Genomic DNA, 21,419 nt, shown 5'->3' with positions numbered 1-21,419 from the left:
GAGCATTTTCCAGATCCAACGGGTCTTCGAGCTCGAATGGAACAATGGACCCATGGCTTTTATCCGGCATGTATCAAGTATCTTATGTCTGCATTTGATATTCCCGAGGTGAGAGAATCTTGAGATTTAGAAATCTACTTTCTTTTTTTCTTTGTTCTTTTTTCCTTAATTAAGTATATTCATGGAGAAGTATTATGATCAGGTCATGGCTGTCACGCGTAGCAACATATGTAAGAATGAAATGGAGTCACTCTCTCGCGGGGGTGCAATCATATATTATGCTTCGGTCTTCCTTTACTTTTGGGTCTTTTCAACTCCTGTTGTTTCCTTGGTGTTTGGGACCTACTTATATGTCTGCATTTAACTGGCTTCACATACATCTTTATTAACTTGGATGATAATCTTGATTACAAGAGAACACAAGAGATTCAAGAGACTACATCTTTATTAAGTTGGATGATAGTCCTGATTACAAGAGAACATTATATGGAGATACAAAGGGAAACACATCTCATACATTAAGGAAAAGAGATTGATGATGTGATGAGTGGAGAGAGCATGAAGGATAGTGGGATATGATGGAGGCCTGGGATATGATGGACGCTTATGACTTTGTCTTCGTTCAGGGCCCGACTCATACTGGGTAATGTATAGCATTATTTGGAATTAAAGGGACTATGGAGGGTAATATGTTACTATATATAAAAAAATAAACATAGAGGGGTGACGAAGTCCCTCTATAGTGATGTTATTATAGGAAGAGTTGGGATGACATAGGGGGTGGCTCCAAGGGGAAGAGTGACAATTGGGTTCCTTTATGGAGTGTGTGAATTTGATTATTTCTTGTAAATTAATTTTTATTGACAAGAATTTTTTGCTTGATTCATAAGAGAAAAATAATTTAGCACACATAAATGAAAATCTGTTTTCACATTTTGCAAAAGGGACAAACTACTTAGTTCATATAAAAGGTAGAAAGTTTGAATCCACCAATAAAAATGAGGAGATGGGAAGCGTCTGAAGTTGTGAAAACTATTAGTAGAGGAAACAATTGAATGAAAGATCTTGATTTACAAATTTTTGGTGTAATTGTATTACACTTATCCGATGCAAAAATATAATAATAATAATAGTAATAATAAATAAATAAAAAATAAATAAATAAAATCACTTGATCCACAGAGGCTTCAAGAACTAACTAATTTCAACAAAATGTGCTAGAAAATTAAGCATTTTTAGAAAAGAATATGGGTCGCAAAATATCTGGTTTCGATGCATTACATTAGTTAAATTCATAGTTGCACCCTATGCTTATCGATAAACTAGTGGAGTTCACTACACCACAAAACTTCTGACTTTCAAACTTCTCAAATAAACCTCGCCCATCCATGGGAGAATCAGAACCCAAAACTAATATAAAGGCCAATTTGTGGTCAAAAATTTCCTAAAATTCGGGCCGTTCAAGGATAATTTGAAATAAGGGCATTTCCGGCCCAAGAAAAAAACAAGGACAATATTTCAAAAACTAAATATTCCTTTCAGTCAAACTTAGATGCTTGTTTTCTCAACAAGTGAGATACATATTACAATCAGCATTTCCGAATTCAGAACAAAAAGATTGAACAAGAAACGTCCAAGACGTCATATGGAGTAACAAAACCTCTCAGAATGATTTCTCAAGATTCCAAGTTCAAGATGGAGGAAGCGGTGGTGGGTTATTGTGGATTGGAGGGGGTGGTGGAGGCATTGATGTCTGTGGCATAGGGGGCCTACCGCCATGTTGAAGGGGTGGGGGTGGCGGTTGACGCCACATAGGTGGTGGTTGGCCTCCCATTCCCATTGGTGGTGGTAGAGGCCTTGGGGGACCTGGAGCTGCCTGTGGAGGGGGCGGTGGCATGCTTGGGGGAGGTGGCCTGAACTGCTGCATTTGTGGAGGCATGCCAGGTGGTGGGATTGTTTGACCTGGTTGTGGTGGCTGACCATGCCAAGCTGGTTGTCCAGCCATTGGAATAGGTGGGTAGGCTGTCGCTTGAGGTGGTGGTGGGCGGAGTGCAGGTATTGGGCCTGGAGCAACAGCACCATTTGCAAATGGGCGTGGAGGCATGGCTCCATTGGCCTGAGGAACACTCGGATGAGTTGGAGGCCCACTAGCGAATAAAGTGTGAGGCCTGCTCTTTTGTGCACCTGGATTGCTTGCAGCCAAAACTCTCTCTGCAATATAACGGTAGCACACAAGTAAAGCACTGTCCTTAATGATAGCATGTAATTTGATACTCTCCATTTCGTTTGAAATGGAGAGGAACCAGTCCTTTACTTTTTATAAGGATAAAATTATCTAAAAATTGTCATTTCATTTTTTTTTGGACAATTTTACTCTTATGAAATAATCATAAAGGATTGGCTCATCTCCATTTCAAACAAAAGAAAAAGACGGCAACCTAAAAGTCTTACCTGCTGGAGTACCATGACGCTCCCCTTTAGTATCCTTCTTATATGCATATGACACTGTAATTTGACGATTGCAAAGATATTGGCCATTCATTGCCTGTAAATTTAGATCACTACAGATCAACTCCTTATATAATCAAAATATAATGCTAGTGTCATGGGGTAGCTCATGTCTTACTTACACGTTACAACAATTTAGAAGTTACTATTATATCTTTTACAATGTAATCAAAATAAGAGCCTAGAAACTAATTTCCAAAATGAATAACATCGACTCGTTGATCATGTCTAGACTTGGCATTAAGCTATGACCAAGTGGAACTAAATAACAAATTAATAATTCATCTAATTCTTGTATACTTGAAGAACCTCATGTCTCTCAAGCAGATTTGGGTAATATGAAAGTATAACCAGAAGACACATACCTCAATAGCAGCATCAGATGCCTCAAAAGAATCATAGCTAATAAATCCAAAACCACGTGAATTTCCTGATTCTGGATCTCTCATGATCTGGACAAGAGAACTGATCAGAATCCAAATAACAGAAGCATCAAAATCTTAATACGTAGAAAACATACATTCTAAAATGAATTTTTATGCATTCAGTACAAATGTTTGAGCCCACAACTTGTCCCACGCAAATACAGGCAGGAAGAGATCGGAACCCACTTACGAGGGATTTACATCCAGTTCTCCTAAAACAAAATTAAAATCTTATAAGAAAACCAACATAGAGAGTTGAAGGCCATGCAAAAACTTATCATCAAGTAGCCCTAAAATTTTCTACAATCGAAAATCTTGGTCTGACCAAGATTTAACCTCGGGATGATCATGGTCTGACTCACCTAGAACTTATATCATTATGTTATGCAGCACTGCAACAGAACATGCTACCTCACCCCTTAAAATGGAACAAAGGGGATAGGCTAATATACCAGATTACAGGTAGCTTTGTTAGAAGTTAGAATGTGGTAAGGTAGCCTTTAAGTTACAATTTTTATGGTAGTTTGGTCTTGCCAAAAACCTGACTAAATATACCATTTTGTGATTACTATCTATATGGCCTTTCAAAAAGTTTAAATAGGGAAACCGCCAATACCAATTTAGCTAAAGCTATCAAAGGAGCAGCTATTGAAACCAGTTTCTATGTCAATGCAAGGAGAGGAACATGAAGCACACGTATACGAAAGCGAGTTAAGAAGACAAAGCTGGCTTCAATGTTTAAAGGATTAGAGGATTGCCTTCATGAGTAGAAGAAAGCAGGATCTAACAAAAAAAATCCTTGCTTCTTCCAATGATTTTCCCTTTGATGGATTAACCATATCAAATATAACTCATAGATTCAGTTCCCTTTCCTCCTACATGAACCAGACAAAGCACACTTTCAAAGCCACCCTGCAACCTGCTATATAAGATGTATGAAGTCACAAAGGTAGTCTAACAGATAAACCTATTGACCATAGAACTTCCATAACTCCCCCACTACAAAATAGTTAAGAGAGAAAGAGAACAGTTGCAGAAATGATAAGCAAAATTATTTCATATTGATATTGCCAAGAAAACACACCCTCTATGCATAGGCATGCGAAGATAACAGATTACAGTTTCATGCCAAACAAAGGAATATATGATATGCATAAATGATGTTATAGAAACTCTAATGGCTGAAAGATCATTAAACAACTTCCTATTTATCTTTAAACTAAGTAAGAACACCAACATCCGTATTAGTAGGTAGTTTGCATAAAATCTTTCTACATTTCTAGGCAATTTAACTAGAAATGGAAATAATTCAACATCAGATGTCAACAAAAGAAAAGCCAAAAATTTAACCTTAGGATTTGTAACAATGACTCCAAAAGCACTGAAAGTATCGTATAGAAGCTTCTCATCCACATCCTGCAAAGAATATCAAGAAAATGACAAAGTTAAAAGCAGTGATCTAGCTTGTGTTAGCAAGTATAACTCTGATAGAATTTAACTTACAGGGTCAAGGTTCCCAATGAAAAGGTTTGCTCCCACATCCAGACTTTTTTTATCTTGGGATGCCTGGGGAAAAACAAAACATCACAGTAATTCATCAAATTTCATAGAACAGATACAAAGACACTAGTACAGAAATAAACCTTTTCAAACATGCAGCACAAAACATAAAAAAAAGCTGTAAAAAATTAGATGAAAGAAAACATACCTTATTTACACGTATTGGCTTTCCATACAGTTTAATCATGTTGAGCACCTTGATTGCCTTCATAGTTATCAAAGGGGACAAAATCATTAGTCAAAAGTAAAGAACTAACGAATGAAGCTGACAGTAAAACTTCGCAGTTAAACCATAAAATCTTAGCATACAATTCAAAGTTTAACAGATAGCATGACCAGAGTCTTTGATCAACACTTACATAGTCAGCATCTTCTTCACTCCGAAACTCCACAAATCCATATCCTTGATGCAGGTTTGTCACTCTATCCTTGGGAACGTACACATTCACTGAAACAGAAAGGGGAAAGGCTATAAATGGGCAGTCTTACAAGCAGATTATAAAAAACAGTCCCTTTCTGATAACTCATTAAAACAGGAGCCCATAAGTCATTGATGTTAGGCTAGAGAAGAAATATGTATACTAACAAAAATAAATGAAACACTGACTAAATTACTAATTGGCGAAGATTATCACTGATAAAAGTTTTCCGAACATGCAATAATTTATGAAGAACAAATCTTAGCAGTCTCATTTAAAATACATTATTCTCTTCCCCATCGATGAATCAAAGTTCCAAAAGAACATTTAAGACAACGGAAGGGTCGAATCTAAAGAATGGTCAAAGTGTCTAGCCTTACAACAAAAACAACCACCACTATAAAGAGAGATTAGGGAGAGAAACCAAAAAATAAAGACAAAATTTGGACATAACTATAAAGAAATGAGCATTACATATCCACAACTAAGTACTATTGACCCAAGAACAGGTTTTTAAAGTACTTATCAAAAACTAAGTAATATGCCCAAAACAATATACCAAAAGAAAAACAAAACAAGACAGTTATGACCTAGAAAAACTGGGTGCCGCATAATTATCACTAATTTCAATATCCCCTAGAATTTAGAAATTTAAGCAATTTATAAAATAGAAAAGGGAGGCCACAACATACCAACAGGGCCTGCTTGAACAAACAGCTCCCAAAGTAACTCCTCGGTCACCTGCAAGCAAAGACACAGGCATTGAAACCAACACTAGAACAAAAAAAACCCTAACTTATCCGAGTTCCTTGTTTTCGAGCAAAGTAGGAACAAGTACCAAACAAAAGGAGGAAAGATGACCTGAGGGTCAAGATTTCCGACGTAAGCGGTGGCATCCTGATTTCTCTCGGCAGAGTGTTGGCCCAGCAAATTGGCTCCTACTCCGGGAGCTATTCGAGTCGTCATTGCTTTCTTACACTGTGAAACCCTCTCTCTCTGTGCTCCTTCTCAATGGTCTGACTAGACGGTGAAAACGCCTGATATTATTGGGCTGGGCAGCTGCAAGAACCCATTTCATTCAGGGTCCGACTCATACTGGCCCATCTGGGCGACTTAATCACATCCACGGCCCACGGGCCTTCTGCTTGGTCCTATAGACTTTATACTTCCATATTTAGGCTCCCAAAATAGAGGAAAATTCATAGAAACAAATTAAGGCACTTATCAAAGCATGAAGGAAGTTTTGATAATACATATACCAGTATAAGGGCCAGAGAGTATAGTCGAGATCGAAGACGACGAGGCGAGGATGGTTCCGAACCGAGAGACGGCGAGGCAATGATAGTCGAGATCGAAGACGGCAAGGCGAGGATGGTCGAGATCGAAGACGGCGAGGCGAGGATAGTCGAGATCGAAGACGTCGAGGCGAGGCGAGGACGGCAGCGAGAGAGAGACGAGAGAAGCGACGGCGGGAGACGAGAGAGAGTGATTTTCGATTAGGTTTAGGGGGAGGAAGAGAATATAGATGCTCAAAACGACGTAGTTTGCCTTCAATTTTTTTTTTAAATGGTTTTTAAGTGTAAAACAACTCGTATGGTTAGTGTTACAAATGGTTTAAAAAATTTTAAAAATTGCTTAATTTCTTTTTTCAAAAAATGGTCAAAACATTTTTCAAAAAATTCATTAATACTTTAATTGTAGTTATAAGTAATACATTGTTGAATCTAATGTCAATTACTTAATTTGATATTATATAATCATATGATCTCATTAAATTAGATCATATGATTAATGATTTAAATTATTATTATATTAACTTAATATCTTTCTTTTTTTTTAATTGAACTTATTATCTAATGGTAATTCTCAAATTTCTAAGTCCTAAATTCCTAATAGTCATACACTCATACTTAAATTATATGATCATATTATCTCATAATTCATATTAATATTATGAGTAAAGTTCACATACCCTCTTCAAATTACCACCCAATTAATAATGCCACTCAAACTTTCAATTATAACAATGTCAACTCCAAACTATCAAAACATTGTCAATGTCCCACAAGACTTGCAATAAGACAAAAATACCCCTATATTTTTTTTTCAAAAAATAAGACTTGCAATACGAGTTTTTTTTTCTCCAAAAAAAAAAAAACCTACAACATTATAATTTTATAAACGATCTAAATTTAATTATAAATTTTTGGAGAAATTTCACTTACCGAATTGTCACCCCTTTTGCAATATCACTTTTATAGTTCAAAACTTCTCAATTTAGTATATCAAACGTTTAAATTTTTTTAATGTCCCCCTCACCGTTAAAATTTTCTGTTAAATCTAGGGGTGTCAATCCGGTCCGGTTTCCCGGTTTTTGGCCAAAACCGGAACCGGAACCGGGGTACCCCGGTTCTTGGTTTTGGGAAACCGGAACCGGAACCGGGACCCCAGTTAACCGGGGTCCCGGTTCCCGGCCGGTTCCGGTTTTACCTGGTCCGGTACCCGGTTTTTGAAAATAATTAGTGTTTGGGGCTTATTTTAGGTATTTGGCCTAAAATAAGCCCATTATTTTTTTCATAAGTTAGCTCATTTAAAAAAGAAACTATTAATCTTTTTGTCTAAATTAAAGAGGCTTTATTGTAATTGTTTCAAATAATTAAAAAATAAACCTAAAAAAGCATAAAAATCCTAAATAATCAATGTTTTTGCCTATATGAGCCTTAAAAATAAAAATTCAAATTTTTTAAAATACCCTAAACATAATTTTAAATTAGATACATAAATAAAACATTAAAACAATAAAAAGTATTGTTTTATATATATACTGAGTATTGCGTAATACTAAGAGTAAAAGAATTATATATATATATATATTATTTAATACCCGGTTCCGGTTTTCCCGGTTTTGACCGGGTGCCAAAAACCGGGACCGGAACCGGGGTCCCGGTTTTTTTTTTTTTTGAAACCGGAACCGGAACCGGGTCCCGGTTTTCCGGTTTCCGGTTTCCCGGTTTCCCGGTTTTCCGGTCCCGGTTCCGGTTTCCCGGTTATTTTTGACACCCCTAGTTAAATCCTAACAAAATTTCAAAAATGCCATTTTCTTTTCTAGAAAAAAGATTTAATTTAATTTAATTAATTTTTTTTTTTTTTTTTTTTTTTGGCAAAGATTGAAACATGGGTATTTTTGCAAATAACGTTAATTCGGACCAACACTTTAATCTTTGCATATTAATTTGTAGAAGAATTTGTGGTAAACGGTGGAGCATTCGGTATTCCTAATATGACTAATGACTGTCATATTAATTTAAGAACAGACCTCCACATTTGCACGAGAGAGGCATAGCCTTCCTTTTCCCCCTTTAAGTTTATAATCACTTACAAACTCACCACACCAGAGCAATGAAAGAAGTAAGAGTTTCCTTTTTCTTTCTTTTGAAGTACATACAACTGGAGAAAGAGGGAGGAACTCCGAACTAATATGGATGATGTAAAAAAAAAAAAAAAAATTTAAAAATCTGTTGTGCAGAACGAATTGGATCCCGTCGAGTCCACCGGCATTATATCGGATTCACAGGCGCTGCCAGACTTGCCGGATGAATTGCATTCGCAACTGTCAAAATTTGTCTTCTGCAGCTTCTATATTTGTGTTTATCGGCCACAACCAAGGCCAGCTCCAGAAGTTCCTATTGATTACTCACACAAATTTGGTGTACAAAAGAGCAAAATCATCTCTTCATTTATATCGGGCTTTCATCTTCTGCAAAAATTCTAATGTTTCTTTATATCAAGGATCGGTGCGGCTGATCGGTTTGCATGAATTTATATGATCTGTTGACTCCAAAACCTGATCGAGATAAACACATTTGAAGTTTGTCATTGTTAAAAGCAGGTTTGAAGCCAAGTACCTAAAACTACAGATGATTCAAAACTCTATAGTGTTATCTGATCCTCTAATTGGTCACCTCAAAATACTTCAATTGTCCCATCAGTGGGTGCATTCTATCAATCTTTTAATCATGCAAATGTGATTTCATTCCACATATGCTAGAAACTTGGAATTAACACACACACACAGGTCACCATCTGCTGCTAAATATAACACAGTTTCTCCAACAATATTGATCAATACTTGATAAAACACCATAACCAAGATATGGTCATGTTTGAGGAGAAATATCTATAAAGATTGGATTCTAAAGCTTTGGGGAATCTGCAATTTCTAATGCTTTTTTTTTTTTCTTCGTTAAGCAGTCATATTATGACGGAAAGCTACTGTAATCACAAAGGATATATGCTGGACAGGAATGAGTGGTAAAGCACCGATGAGCATGTACAGCATGCCACGAACACTAATGGAGGACTTTGTATCCAACAAACACTCCCACTAGAGACATGGAGCGCATGGGGATGTTAAATAGCCAACACTAAACATGTGCAAAGAAACTTAAAACTAACATAATAATTTGGGTGAAAGAGACCCCATTTTCTTCTTTGTTTAAGTGAGATATGTTTATCAAAGTCATACTTACACCAAGTTCACCAAACCCGGGATACGCTGATTCACTTGGTACTACTTCCATTCGGAAAGCCCATCCTCCATAACCTTCAACAATTGGAGTTACCTTGGTCTGCAAAACAGTAGCTAACTGCCTCTTAAACTCACAGAGAGAGACAGAGGAAGAGATATGCTATTTTAATTAAACTGTGGACTACCTCACAGAAACTGAGAACATCAAGCACCCCTTTCTTATGAAGGTGTCGAAGAAAGTCATTAAGCTCTTCTAGTCTTGGAGACCCAGTTCTTAGCTCCCCTATCTAAGAAACAGCATGAACTAAATGCTATTAACATCAAATGCTTCATTGAAAAAAAAAAAAAAAAAAAAAAACAGCTTTGTTTATAAAGACCATATACTAACAGTTGGGGCAGGGCGAAACACGAGGCCCATTCGCCAAGGCATATCTGCTAGTTTGCTGCCAAAACGTGGGCAGCTATAGAACACCTGAAACCATGGGAAAACTCAAGCATCATAAAGAATAATCATTGAAGGGTAATAGAAGGATCTGCAATGTGAAAATTATTGATTGATGCATACAACTCCAATGGTCTTGTTCACAAGGCTATCAATATTTTCTGCCTTAGCTTTATAAAGCATCTGCTTGACAACCAAGCCTCCCATGCTGCAGACACGAAAAAGTCAATCTATTAAAAATAGATAAAATGCACACGAACACACACACCAAATATATAGACTCATGCTGTGAACCAACAGAAGCAAAATTTGAAATCATATTCACTCTAGAAGTCATATAACTTTTACCAATTACAGGATTAGTTCATTTTTTAAACCTATACCAATAAACTGACAAACTTATTTTTTTCAAAACAAAAACCATAAAGCAGTCCAAAATGACTGACAGTTACAATGATTTACATCTATTAACTCAACCCGACCCACTAACATAAAAGTTCTTGTTCAGGACATAAATGATTAATAAACTTGAGGATGAAGGTTGAATGATGATGCCTATCTGAAAGCAAGATCATTTTTCGAAAAACTTCCCAAAAATATGTCATGTTACTACATCAAGAGAGAGAGAGAGAGAGAGACTTTCTAAGAACCCACTCTTTTATGCCTGTGTGAGTAACCTGTAAAATGCATATTTTCTTTTGCTGGAAAGGAGGAAGGAAGAAGGAAAGGGGGGGGGGGTGGTACCAACAGCTTTATGCCAGACACACGTTACTTACATCCTCAGATCACTTAAAGGCTTCTTCACAAGTTGAAGATGCAACAGATCACAGGAAAAGAAAAAGTCCGACGTATCCAAATGATCATATCAAACACCAATGACTGATTAAAATAAAGACATGCCAAGACCATACAACAAGACCAAGCAAAAACATGCATGCACACCTATTGGAATGAACACACAATGTCTTTTCTAATACTATTATAAAAACCTGTGAGTCACAAACACCACAGGTCGATTCCCAACGCCTACAGCCACAAGCTTCTCCAATAGCATGGAGCTCACTTCCTGCACATTTCCAGTGGAAGCAGGTTAAAAAAATCCTTAGTGGAAAGTAAATGATGTATAAGCCAACCAAAATGAGCAAAGAAACTGTGGGAACTGCAGAATCCATTGTTGTTCATATGAAGGGAAATCTAAATATCATTTTCACTGAATAGAAGTATCACCTAGGATTGCTCTATATTGACTAGGATGACATTCTTTAGAGATATACATAATTTCATTATGCATAAATATGCAATTGTGGTTAGATGCTGAAGAGAAAAACCTGGAGATCACCTTCATAAACCTACTATAATCACCAAGGGATTAAGGACACATACTTTGAAGAGGTGACTAGTAACAAAAAATTTTCCAGTAAAACAATTTCTTAAATTATTGTCAGACTCAAAACAAACCTTGTACTTGAGAGTAAACATGCGAGCTTGAGGGAAGTCAGATGAAAGCCATTCACCTGGCCAAAATGTTCCTAGCTTCCCTGCTTCCTGATCAATCTTCTCTACCAGGCCAGACTTAGTTGAGGATTTGTCCTCAGCTATGCGCCAAGACTTATAAGGCCCGCCACGGATGCCATGGACAAAAACAACATCTAGCAGAGGCGATTCCGGTGGTGAGCCAATGAATGACACATCAACAGAACTAGAAAAGTTACCATCATTTGCGGATGTGTTTACAGGTGTACCCTCACGGGAAACAGTATTAGCCTCAGCCAACAAAGATTTATCCCTTCAAAAAGTGTTGTCCTCTACTTTTTCAGGACACTTCCACGGAGGCAGTTCAGGATTGATAAAATTCCAAAAAAATTTCAATTCCACCAATATTATAAAAAAACAAATTTGGGGTGCAGAAATAACTTAGATGGCCAAAGAGGTGGCTACAGCGGTCCCGAATTTTTTTTAAATCTTTTATAAAATATAAAAAATAAAAATTATGGATAATATGAAAAATTTTAGATATAATTGATTAAATTGTAAAAATTTAAAACTTTAAGGGTAGATTAAAAAATTAAAACTTTAGTATTTGAATTAAAAAACACTATCAATTTTGAAGTGTAAACTGTTCCAATAAATAATAATCGGAAATCTGGCAAACGATGCCACTGTCTTTGGCGTGGGTTCTCCGAGAAAGTTGTGGAACAGAGTGATTGGATGTCTTTCAATCTAACTTAATTGTTCTGCAGCAACTGAAGTAGCACTGTTGGGCCGATCTAGGCATGAGCTAGTGAGCACCCAAAATATGGGCCACCTGCACAGGCCCAGGAAGATAAAAGTGAGGGCAATCCAAAATTATTGGCCAGCGATAGGGCCTACAAGTTACACGTCTCTCTCTCTTCCAAGACAATTTAAAAAAGGGTTAAATACTCTATACCCTTTTAGGGTTTTTCAACTTTATTTTTCTCCTATGTGGTTTCATTTTTATCACAGGAGGTCCCTATGATTTTGATAAATGACCAAATTAGTTTATCTGTTAGTTGACCGTTAGAAATGACATGTGGACCAATCAGACGTCGACACGTGGCACATATTTAATTTTTAAATTTTTTTTTATAAAAAAATTAAATATGTGCCACGTGTCGACGTCTAATTGGTCCACGTGTCAGTCCTAACGGTCAACTAACGGATTGACTAATTTGGTTACTTATCAAAACCATATGGACCTCCTGTGATAAAAATGAAACTACAGGAAAGAAAAAATAAAGTTAAGAAACCCTAGGGAAGTATGGAGTATTTAACCCTTTAAAAAATGAGGGCTACAGATTTCATTATGAAGATCTTGCCACAAACGAGTCACTCATGGCCCAATACTAGAGTTGAATATCCAACTATCAAAGTAAATCGGGTCATGCAATGTTTTGCGTGAAAATATTGGTATCAACCCTCAAATATTCCGGGATGGTAATCGGGAATGTTAAATATATCGAAGAGTAGAACAAGAAGAGAGAGAGGGAAAGCATATAATGAATTACATTGTATATTCTCTTCTATGTTGTGAAATGTTTACATAGTTCTTTATTTATATATAAAAAGAGAGAAGAAGTAGTGGACAAGAAACCCTAGACTAAACCCTAAAATATATAAAAAATAATAATAAAGTAGAATAATATCAAATATTCTAACAAGGAAGAATAAGCTGCCCCCCTCCCCCCCCCCCCGGGGGGATAGAACCTAATTTTTGAACAGGTCATCATCAATATCCCACTTCTAGCTAGTTTGAAAGATAAAACCCAGTTTTTGAACAAGTCATAAGTGGTGGAGCCACATGTCAGCCAGAGGTGGCCGTGCCCCCCCCCCCCCCCCCCCCCCCCAAGAAATTTTTTTGAAAATTAAATAGGATCAGCATTAATTTATTGATAAATTTTTCTTTTTTCATTTTTTTCTCTCTAAATTGAGCCCCTCCATTCTCCTGAAAGCTCATTTGTTTTTTTTTTCTAAATAAGGCCCAATGCATTGCAACTGGCCCCTCCATATTAAAAAAAAAAAAAATGTATAGTTTATGTTGCTTTTGTGCCTTTGGCGGCTGCATGGTCTGATATTATTTATTAAAAAAATTTTGTTTTCCCCCTTTCTCAAATCTCAATTTCACGCTTCTTCCTCTTGTCCCTCTCTCCGGCTCTCCCCCTCACTGCCCTCAGTGACTCAATCCCTCTCATTTCTCAAGTCTGCAGAGTGCAAACTGTCTCAATCGCTCTCTCTCTCTCTCTCGCTCTCTCACAGTCACATGCAGTAACGCTTTGGAGATCAGGGTTTTGCATCTTTTGTTCCTTAAAACTTATTTAGAGATAATTTTATATATTTAAACTTCAATCATTGAAACATAGAACTATTGTTTAAAATATTTAAGTAATTACAAACATTAGTCAGGGGTTCACTTCCATATCTCCAATCACAAAGTCAGTAACGTTAACCCAGTTATCATCTCTAGGTAGAACACAAAACATCACTGCTTGATCCAAGTTTCTGGTCACCACCAACAAAAGAAGACGCCTACAGGCTAATATTTTCTCTAGTAATATCAACAACAAAAAACCCTAAGAGTTCTCATTAACCGCCTTCTCAATTACTTCTCATTAACCGCCTTCTCAATTACTTCAACATGATCCCGGAGTACATTCCACTGCATAAGGAGTATATGAATAAATTGCTTTCACTGGCCACTAAAGAAAACAAAATGATGTACTCAAAAAAAGAAAAAAAGGAAAACAAAATGATTAAAATACACACCTGATCCATTGTAAGTGAGATACCTGAAAACAAGTACAAGAATGTCAATGCAGGTCATGGGTTTTTAAAGGAAAGCACAACCTACTCAAGTTAACTCCCAACTTGTCCAAATGAGACATAATGTACCAGACCCCATATGAAACGATGATGTGTAGTACTGAATGCGTTCAACAAAGTGATGCAAACTCTTCTTCCGAATTCACAACTGAGTTTTGAACTCATGACTATACCCTCTACCTCGTTACTTATAGAAAGCTGTACCTTGTTGTATTATGGAAAAAGAAGATGACGTTTGAGCTAGAACTCATTGCATAAAAGCATCAGTCTTTTAACTACAAGTATTTCTTTATTCTTGCTTAAAAGAAATCTTAAACTTTAATTAGGCTATCCAAAAAAAAAAAAAAAACAAGTACTTCCTAGATGCAAAACCAAGCAAGCAACAATTTAAGTAAAATAGTGTGCTTTCATCTCTTGACTAAATTTCATGAATACAAGGCTCTTAGAGTGAAAAACTGGCCCAACATGCGCTTAAAACACACTGGCTACAATGATTAATAGATATAGGTACTGAAAATTCTACACACTCTAATATGTGCTCTGGTCAGCTTGATTGCAAGTAAAGCTGTACGATAGATCTGATACAAGACAAGCTTTCAGGGTTTTTGTAAATTTTTACAGCTTATAATTCGTTTTTTTATTTTTTTATTTTTTTTAATTTTTTTTTATTTTTTAATGATAAGCACTAGAAGGGAGGTTTTTAAACACAAAAGAATTGGTACCAAGAAAACAATGAGACTAACCAGATCAGCAATGTTGAGATGGAGGAGGATCATTTGTGGTAATAAGAGATTGACTCATGAGAGGTTTTTAAATTCTAATAATGGTATTTAATGACACATGCAAATAGGGGCATGTCAATAACATTAAAAAAAAAAAGAAAAAAAAAAAAAAGGAAAAGATCAATTGACCCCCCGAGGTAATTAGACCTTTCACACATATTGTCTTACACAAATGGCAGGTATAGGGCTTTGAAAAGTTTGTTAACACTAGAGAGCCAAAAATTGATATTTAGCTTGTAAGAAAATCAAATAATACAAACCATGTGAAGCAAGAAATGTCTAAATACATGTGATAGCCAACTACTACTGGAGTAATAATGCAGAACAAGTGAGAAATACCAAATTTAGCACAAATCTCACTCACCCTGCCCCCTCTCCCAACCAAAAAAACCCCCCAAAAGACCCTTTATCCTTCCCTATATATTTTGCCTCCATATAACAAACAACTGTCCAGGCCACTACTCCCTATTTCTTATTCCGATAGCAGGCCATATTTAAGGTCCAATAGCAAGCACCGTTTAACCAAACTAAAGTAACTGGCTTTTTTGATATGTAACCAAACTAAAGTAACTGATGTCTATGCCATTTAGCAAATAATAAGAAACTAGTCTGTTGGTCTCCTTTTATTTTATTTTATTTTGGCAACTCTTTTGAGTCTCACTTCCTCCTACATGTCAAGCTTCAGCATATGTAAACAATTGAGTACCAAATATTAAATTTCTCATTAAAGAAAATAGTCTGGTAAAAATTCCCACACTTAAAATATTAACACAACACTTCCTATTTTCAAATTCTTCTACAATCAGACACAAATTAATGTTTTAATGGTATTTATTCTCCTTTCAAAGGCAGAGGTATAAAGTTTAACAAAGGATTATCATGGGCATTTCACAATAGGGTAAATCCTCAAATCACAATTTTAAATTAATGATGACTTCATACACAGTCTATCTAAGTCTCAAACTGCAGCGTGATTACTCATACAATAACCTAATCTCCACCAATGTCTACGATTTTGAAACAATCGCATGCACACAACACTACCTCGACTAAACCTTAACCCCAAAAAATTTGTGGTTTAGTTCCAATTAACCGAAACCAATGACACAAAAGGAATTTAAAACCCTAAAAAAAACCCAAACTAGAAATTAAACCATAGAAATATCTCGAGTAATAAATCAATCCAAATGAAGACAACCTTTTGAATAACCAATTTTAACAAAAGCAAAAGGCAACAAATATACAATGCAGCAAACTTGAAGCATTACGCCAAAAAGTCCGAGAGAGATAAAGAAGAACGGGGACCTTTTTTGCCAGGCAGTTCTTTTCCATCTTTGACGTAAAATTCGCGAATGTCCACCACAACCTTCCCTTGCCAGCTCCTAACCGTCACTCTCCTATTCTTCGATATCTACGACATACAAAAACCCAAAAAACCAGTTTTATAACAAACCCTAGAAATCCACACTCATAATATATACATATATCGACAGAGAGGGAGGAACCTCGCAGACGACTATGTCGCCGGTGGATTCATCGGAAGAGTCTTTCTTGGAGATCTTCTTCTTCGGAGGCGCGTGGCCTTCAGAGTCGCCTTCCGATGCGTACTCCCCCTCCTCCTTTCTCTTTCCCCTATACCCCGACATTTCTTCTTTTTTCTCTATCTCTCACTCTCTGTGGTGTGAGAAAATATGACTACTATCAAAAACCATAAATGGCGGAAAAACAAGATCAAAAGAAAACCTAAAAAAAAAATTTCAAATCCACAGCGAAAGACAAACCTTGAAAGTTGAAATGGAGACCTTGGCGCTCTGCTACTTTGAGTGTGAGGTCGAAGGAGAAAAAGGCGAAAAAATGACTCTTTAGATGAATACTCCGAGTTGACTTTGGGCTTTTTGTTTGACAATGGGCCTATGGCTTGGGTTGGGCTTGGGCTTAGGCTTTGGCTTATCGGCTTAAAACATTCTCAGCATACTCGGAATCGGATCCAAAGAGCCGGTCCACGGTTGGCATTGATTTAAAAAGATCCAAAGGTAAATCATTTGCCACGTCATCCATCTCCACCCATGCTCGCCACCGCAGCTTGCATATCGCCGCCAAGCCTCGACACTGAGGATTCGGCTCCTCTTCAGTCCATTTTGGATTGGTTAGGAGCCAGTTAAATGTCAAGATCTCTTTAAAAAGATTTAATAACCACAATAATGCAACGAGTCTCACACTAAAAAAATTATTAAAAATATTATTTAATGTTTGTAAAATAAATAAAAATAAAAATAATAAATATATTGACCCTTAGGCCACCCTCAGGGGCCATCGTTTGGCCTAAGGGTGACTTCAACCACCTCAGACTGCTGATCTGGTTTGGCCACCCCCATGTAAATCACAACGTATTATCCTTGTTCATTAGCTACATCGTCTCTTTCCCCACCGTAAATCGTTTGATCACCGTCTCCTCCTCACATCCACCCCTTCTTAAAATTTTTGGATTTGGTTTTTCCCAAAAATTAAATCTCATCTCTAAAGGAAGCCCTGACCCTACATGCACCACTCCACTATGCCCCTGGGCATCTCCGCTACAACCGCCGACAGCCCCATCTCCATCTGTGCACCACGCACTGAAGCATGTTTTACATGCGCCTAAGTATATCTTACTCGTGGGTGCATGTCTTACACGCGCCGACGCGTGTCTAGCGTTACGCTGCATGGGACGCCTCACTTCCTTCACTATGCCATCCTTCACTGCTATTGTTGGTCTCATGAAGCCATCTTCCGTCTCCCGCGTCCTGTGGCCTTCATGTAGCGTCCCAGATATTTAATACAAATTGGTGATTAAAATTCAAGCGCCTCCCATAGAATTATTTACTTTCATAAATAAGTCTCAAAGGATCTAACTATAACTCGTTAGAATGAATTAATAAAAATAGTAAATCTGAGAGTTAAGACAAGATTTCCACGTCAACTACTAGGGAGTTAATTGAAAAACACTACCCTAAACATCTGTAAGTATAAGAAATGCGAAAAATATGATATGAGCTTCAACTAATACTTCAAAAATACCTCTCAATATTAGGGGTGTCAATGCAGGCGGTTAAAAACCAACCGCTTAACTGCTTAACCGTATTAACCGCTAACCGCTATAACCGCCTAGCGGTTATTGGGTTTACTAACTGTAACCGCTAACCGCCTTTTTATATAATATATTTTTATAATTATAATTATAAAAATATGTATACATATAACATAATCACTTGATCATTAAATCACAATTTTTTTTTAAAAAATAATTAAATCACAATTTGAGTATTAATATATTATCACTATAATTTATATTATTATATCATATAATCACTTGATCATTAAATCACAATTTTTTTAAAAAATAATTAAATCACAATTTGAGTATTAATATATTATCACTATAATTTATATGATTATACCACATGATCAATTGATCATTAAATCATTTGATTATATAATAACAAATTATACATATATAATATAACATAACTTATAAGTATACCAATTCATATTGATACAACAATTAAATATCTAGAGACTTATTTCCAATGTATGTTATAAACTTATAAGTCTATCTATGTTATAAGTCTATATAAGTCTACTTATGCATATAAATAATATAAATGTATAATATCAATACTTAATCATATGATTCAATGACAATTCAAATACTTTATTTAAGATTTCAAGTGAATCATATTATTAATGTACAATGATGATATAATTCGTATAATATCAAATTAAGTAATTGACATTGGATTAAACAATGGCCAATGTGTTACTTATAAACACAATTTAAGTACTAATGTATTATCATTATAATTTTAGTAATTTATATATTATCACTATAATTGATATGATTATATCACATGATGAATTGATTATTAAATCATATGATTATATAATAATAAATAATACATATATAATATGACATAACTCATAAGTCATAAGTCTACAAGTTAATCATATGATTCATGTACAATGATAATCACAATTGATTCAATTGAATTAAACAATATATTATTTATAACTACAATTTAATTAAAGCATTATTACACTAAAAAAAAAAAAATGAGGGTAAAAAAACTCAAAAATGCCCAAAAAGCCCAAAAAAAGAAGCCCAAAAAGCTCTAAAGAAAGCCCAAAAATGCCCAAAAAGCCAAAAAAAGCCCAATTTTGAAAAAGCGGTTAGCGGGCGGTTATCTATTTCACTAACCGCTAACCGTCGGTTAACCGCTAGGCGGTTAGCGGTTGCGGTTAGTGAAATCTACTAACCGGCGGTTACGGTTAGCGGTTATTGCCAATAATCGTTAACCGTAACCGCCTTGACACCTCTACTCAATATGTATAAAATGCAGAAGATATGATTTGAGATTCAATTTATAAAAAAAAAAAAAAACTGAAGCTTCGTTTGTTTAAGAAGGCAGAACTTCCTTGAAGATGAAGATGTTTTGTCCTTGTTGCTCTTACTACTCCCATAAGAACCAATTATTTTTGCTTCGAAAGGTTTTCAGAGTTTGCTTCCTTAAACATATTAAAAAATAGGGTTAAATATTAAATTAGTCACTAGGGTTTTACAACTTTATTTTTTTCTCCCTAATGTTTCATTTTTATCACAGAAGGTCCCTATGGTTTTGATAATAGACCAAGTTAGTCCTCCGTCAGTTGACCGTTAGTTGACTTAACGAAATTTCACGTGGACCAATCAAATGTTGATACGTGGCACTTACTTATTTATTTATTTTTTAAAATTAAAAAAAAAAAGTATTTTTTTTTTTAAAAAAAAAAAAAAGATTGGGGGTGGCCACCCCCTGGGCACCAAGGAGCCACCCCCTTGGAGCCCAAGGGGTTGGCCGAAACCACCCCTTTTGTGCCCAGGGGGTGGCTCGGCCACCCCCTTTGGCCATGGGGCCAAGGGGGTGGCCAAATCTTTTTTTTTTTTTTTTTTTTTTTTTAATTTTAGAAAATACTTTTTTTTTTTTAAAAAAAAAAAAGTATTAAATAGGTGCCACGTGTCAACATTTGATTGGTCCACGTGAAATTTCGTTAAGTCAACTAACGGTCAACTGACGAAGGACTAACTTGGTCTATTATCAAAACCACAGGGACCTCCTGTGATAAAAATAAAATCCCAGGGGGCAAAAAATAAAGCTATAAAACCCCAAGAGGGTCTGAAGTATTTAACCCTAAAAAATATATGTTATTAAGATCGAATTGTATTATTGGGTGTACATTTTTTAGTAAATTTAATTAAAATTCAACTTTTATTAAAATGAAACAACCAAACTAATAAATAAGAATGACTATTTTATTTTACTTTTTGAATTTCTAATAATAATTTTTTTTAATAAAATAATTATTTTGGCTCTTGGAGAAGTGCTAGAGAGTTAAAGAGAATTGTTCAGAATTTTTTTTCAAACTGACGTGGCATATATTATAATAGCAGCCATCCTTTGAATTTTCATTTTAAAATTTTGGTATGTCAGTTTGAAAAAAATTATGAACAATTCTTTTAACTCTCTAGCACTTCTCAATCCTTTGAGCAAGGTAATATGAAGACTACTAGTCTACTAGCAACAAAGGAGTAATTAAGACCAAATCAATGCAGATAACTCTCACCGAAATCTGATTCTCATAAATGTGCGGGTTCATTTATTTTGGCGAAATGTAGGGCAAGTTTGTGAACAAAACTTTGACTATTGACTTAGACTTTTAACCCACACAATTGAGTCAACACAATATGTAATCGATGATCTCTTGAAAGTATGGTTGTAGAAGGGAACTTTTTAAGGGAAGAAGAACCAAGTGCTCCACCACTATTTCTTGAAGGGAAGAAAGAACCAAGTATTGCTTGGGAGCTTCGACCTCGGATTGAATACGGCAAAAAGACGACGCTTCATCCAGAACAAAATATTTTGGGAGGGAATATTGGTGATTCAACAAAATAGTTGAGCAAAAGCCTATCGTGGCCTTGCAAACGATCTACGACATTGGGTGGCATCACAATGTCCATAGCAGTAGTAATTGTCTCTAAATCATCATTAGAATCACGAAGAAGCATTTTGGGAAGAAAATAAGGACTATTGAAAAAATAACTTGCCATAAAAGAAAAAAATTGATATTGAATGGAAAATAAACTTTGGTTAAGGTGTGTTGGAAATAAATTCACACTACAAGCCTACTAAATTCTAGGCCCAATAGCCAAGAATAGACCCATAAAAATATTAATTAAATAGCAAGGGCTATTTAATTAATCAATAGATAATATATTTCAATTAGGATTACATTGAAATAAACAAGTTCAATCCTAGCTCAAGCTCCCATGAATTCAAGATTATCTCTACAAGATGACTACTCAAGATTATCTCTATATGATAGCTGTTGAGTTCTATCTCAATT

The 21,419-nt window shown here is 35.7% G+C and overlaps 3 protein-coding genes across 6 annotated transcripts; all 3 read right to left on the bottom strand.

Moving 5' to 3' along the window:
• Positions 1-1,507: 1,507 nt before the first annotated feature.
• LOC132166171 (uncharacterized) lies at positions 1,508-6,272 on the bottom strand. 3 transcript variants are annotated; one of them, XM_059576947.2, is made up of 10 exons: positions 6,172-6,272; positions 5,774-6,063; positions 5,605-5,653; positions 4,853-4,941; positions 4,642-4,698; positions 4,437-4,499; positions 4,284-4,349; positions 2,874-2,960; positions 2,452-2,545; positions 1,508-2,211 (listed from the first exon to the last, which is right to left on the bottom strand). In XM_059576947.2, exons 2-10 carry the CDS (start codon positions 5,876-5,878, stop codon positions 1,691-1,693), a joined length of 1,131 nt encoding a protein of 376 aa, XP_059432930.1. In that variant the 5' UTR covers positions 5,879-6,063; positions 6,172-6,272; the 3' UTR covers positions 1,508-1,690. The 3 variants fall into 3 exon arrangements, with proteins under 3 accessions (XP_059432930.1, XP_059432931.1, XP_059432929.1); XM_059576948.2 differs by having other exon boundaries at positions 5,774-5,971; positions 6,172-6,270; XM_059576946.2 differs by having other exon boundaries at positions 5,774-6,070; positions 6,172-6,262.
• Positions 6,273-8,414: 2,142 nt separating this feature from the next.
• Positions 8,415-11,762, bottom strand: LOC132166525 (uncharacterized). 2 transcript variants are annotated; one of them, XM_088511941.1, is made up of 7 exons: positions 11,397-11,762; positions 10,872-10,948; positions 10,006-10,090; positions 9,829-9,912; positions 9,626-9,727; positions 9,442-9,540; positions 8,415-8,756 (listed from the first exon to the last, which is right to left on the bottom strand). In XM_088511941.1, exons 2-7 carry the CDS (start codon positions 10,934-10,936, stop codon positions 8,697-8,699), a joined length of 495 nt encoding a protein of 164 aa, XP_088368067.1. In that variant the 5' UTR covers positions 10,937-10,948; positions 11,397-11,762; the 3' UTR covers positions 8,415-8,696. The 2 variants fall into 2 exon arrangements, with proteins under 2 accessions (XP_088368067.1, XP_059433338.2); XM_059577355.2 differs by having other exon boundaries at positions 11,341-11,760.
• Positions 11,763-13,749: 1,987 nt separating this feature from the next.
• On the bottom strand, positions 13,750-16,858 carry LOC132165845 (RNA polymerase II transcriptional coactivator KIWI). The gene is made up of 5 exons (XM_059576527.2): positions 16,784-16,858; positions 16,508-16,676; positions 16,308-16,413; positions 14,164-14,186; positions 13,750-14,056 (listed from the first exon to the last, which is right to left on the bottom strand). The coding sequence occupies exons 2-5, from the start codon at positions 16,646-16,648 to the stop codon at positions 14,000-14,002; spliced, it is 327 nt and encodes a 108-aa protein (XP_059432510.1). The 5' UTR covers positions 16,649-16,676; positions 16,784-16,858; the 3' UTR covers positions 13,750-13,999.
• Positions 16,859-21,419: the final 4,561 nt, after the last annotated feature.

Source organism: Corylus avellana, chromosome 11 (genome assembly GCF_965113065.1).
Source record: "Corylus avellana chromosome 11, dhCorAvel1.hap1.2, whole genome shotgun sequence".
NCBI classification, from domain to species: Eukaryota; Viridiplantae; Streptophyta; class Magnoliopsida; order Fagales; family Betulaceae; genus Corylus; species Corylus avellana.
Note: the sequence above shows the minus strand (reverse complement) of the source record. Positions and strands in the feature narration are given on the sequence as shown.

Coding starts and splice junctions, on each gene's coding strand:
- LOC132166525 (XM_059577355.2), bottom strand. CDS start 11,361: ATGTTTACTCTCAAGTACAAG. Junction 10,091..10,871: donor GTGGTGTTTGTGACTCACAG/GTTTTTATAATA, acceptor TCGTGTCTGCAG/CATGGGAGGCTTGGTTGTCA. Junction 9,541..9,625: donor ATGTTCTCAGTTTCTGTGAG/GTAGTCCACAGT, acceptor ACTGTTTTGCAG/ACCAAGGTAACTCCAATTGT.
- LOC132166171 (XM_059576947.2), bottom strand. CDS start 5,878: ATGACGACTCGAATAGCTCCCGGAGTAGGAGCCAATTTGCTGGGCCAA. Junction 5,654..5,773: donor TCGGAAATCTTGACCCTCAG/GTCATCTTTCCT, acceptor CTTTGCTTGCAG/GTGACCGAGGAGTTACTTTG. Junction 2,961..4,283: donor TCATTGTTACAAATCCTAAG/GTTAAATTTTTG, acceptor TCTCTTGTCCAG/ATCATGAGAGATCCAGAATC.
- LOC132165845 (XM_059576527.2), bottom strand. CDS start 16,648: ATGTCGGGGTATAGGGGAAAGAGAAAGGAGGAGGGGGAGTACGCATCG. Junction 14,187..16,307: donor AGAACTGCCTGGCAAAAAAG/GTCCCCGTTCTT, acceptor ACTTGTTTTCAG/GTATCTCACTTACAATGGAT. Junction 14,057..14,163: donor TCTCACTTACAATGGATCAG/GTGTGTATTTTA, acceptor CTCCTTATGCAG/TGGAATGTACTCCGGGATCA.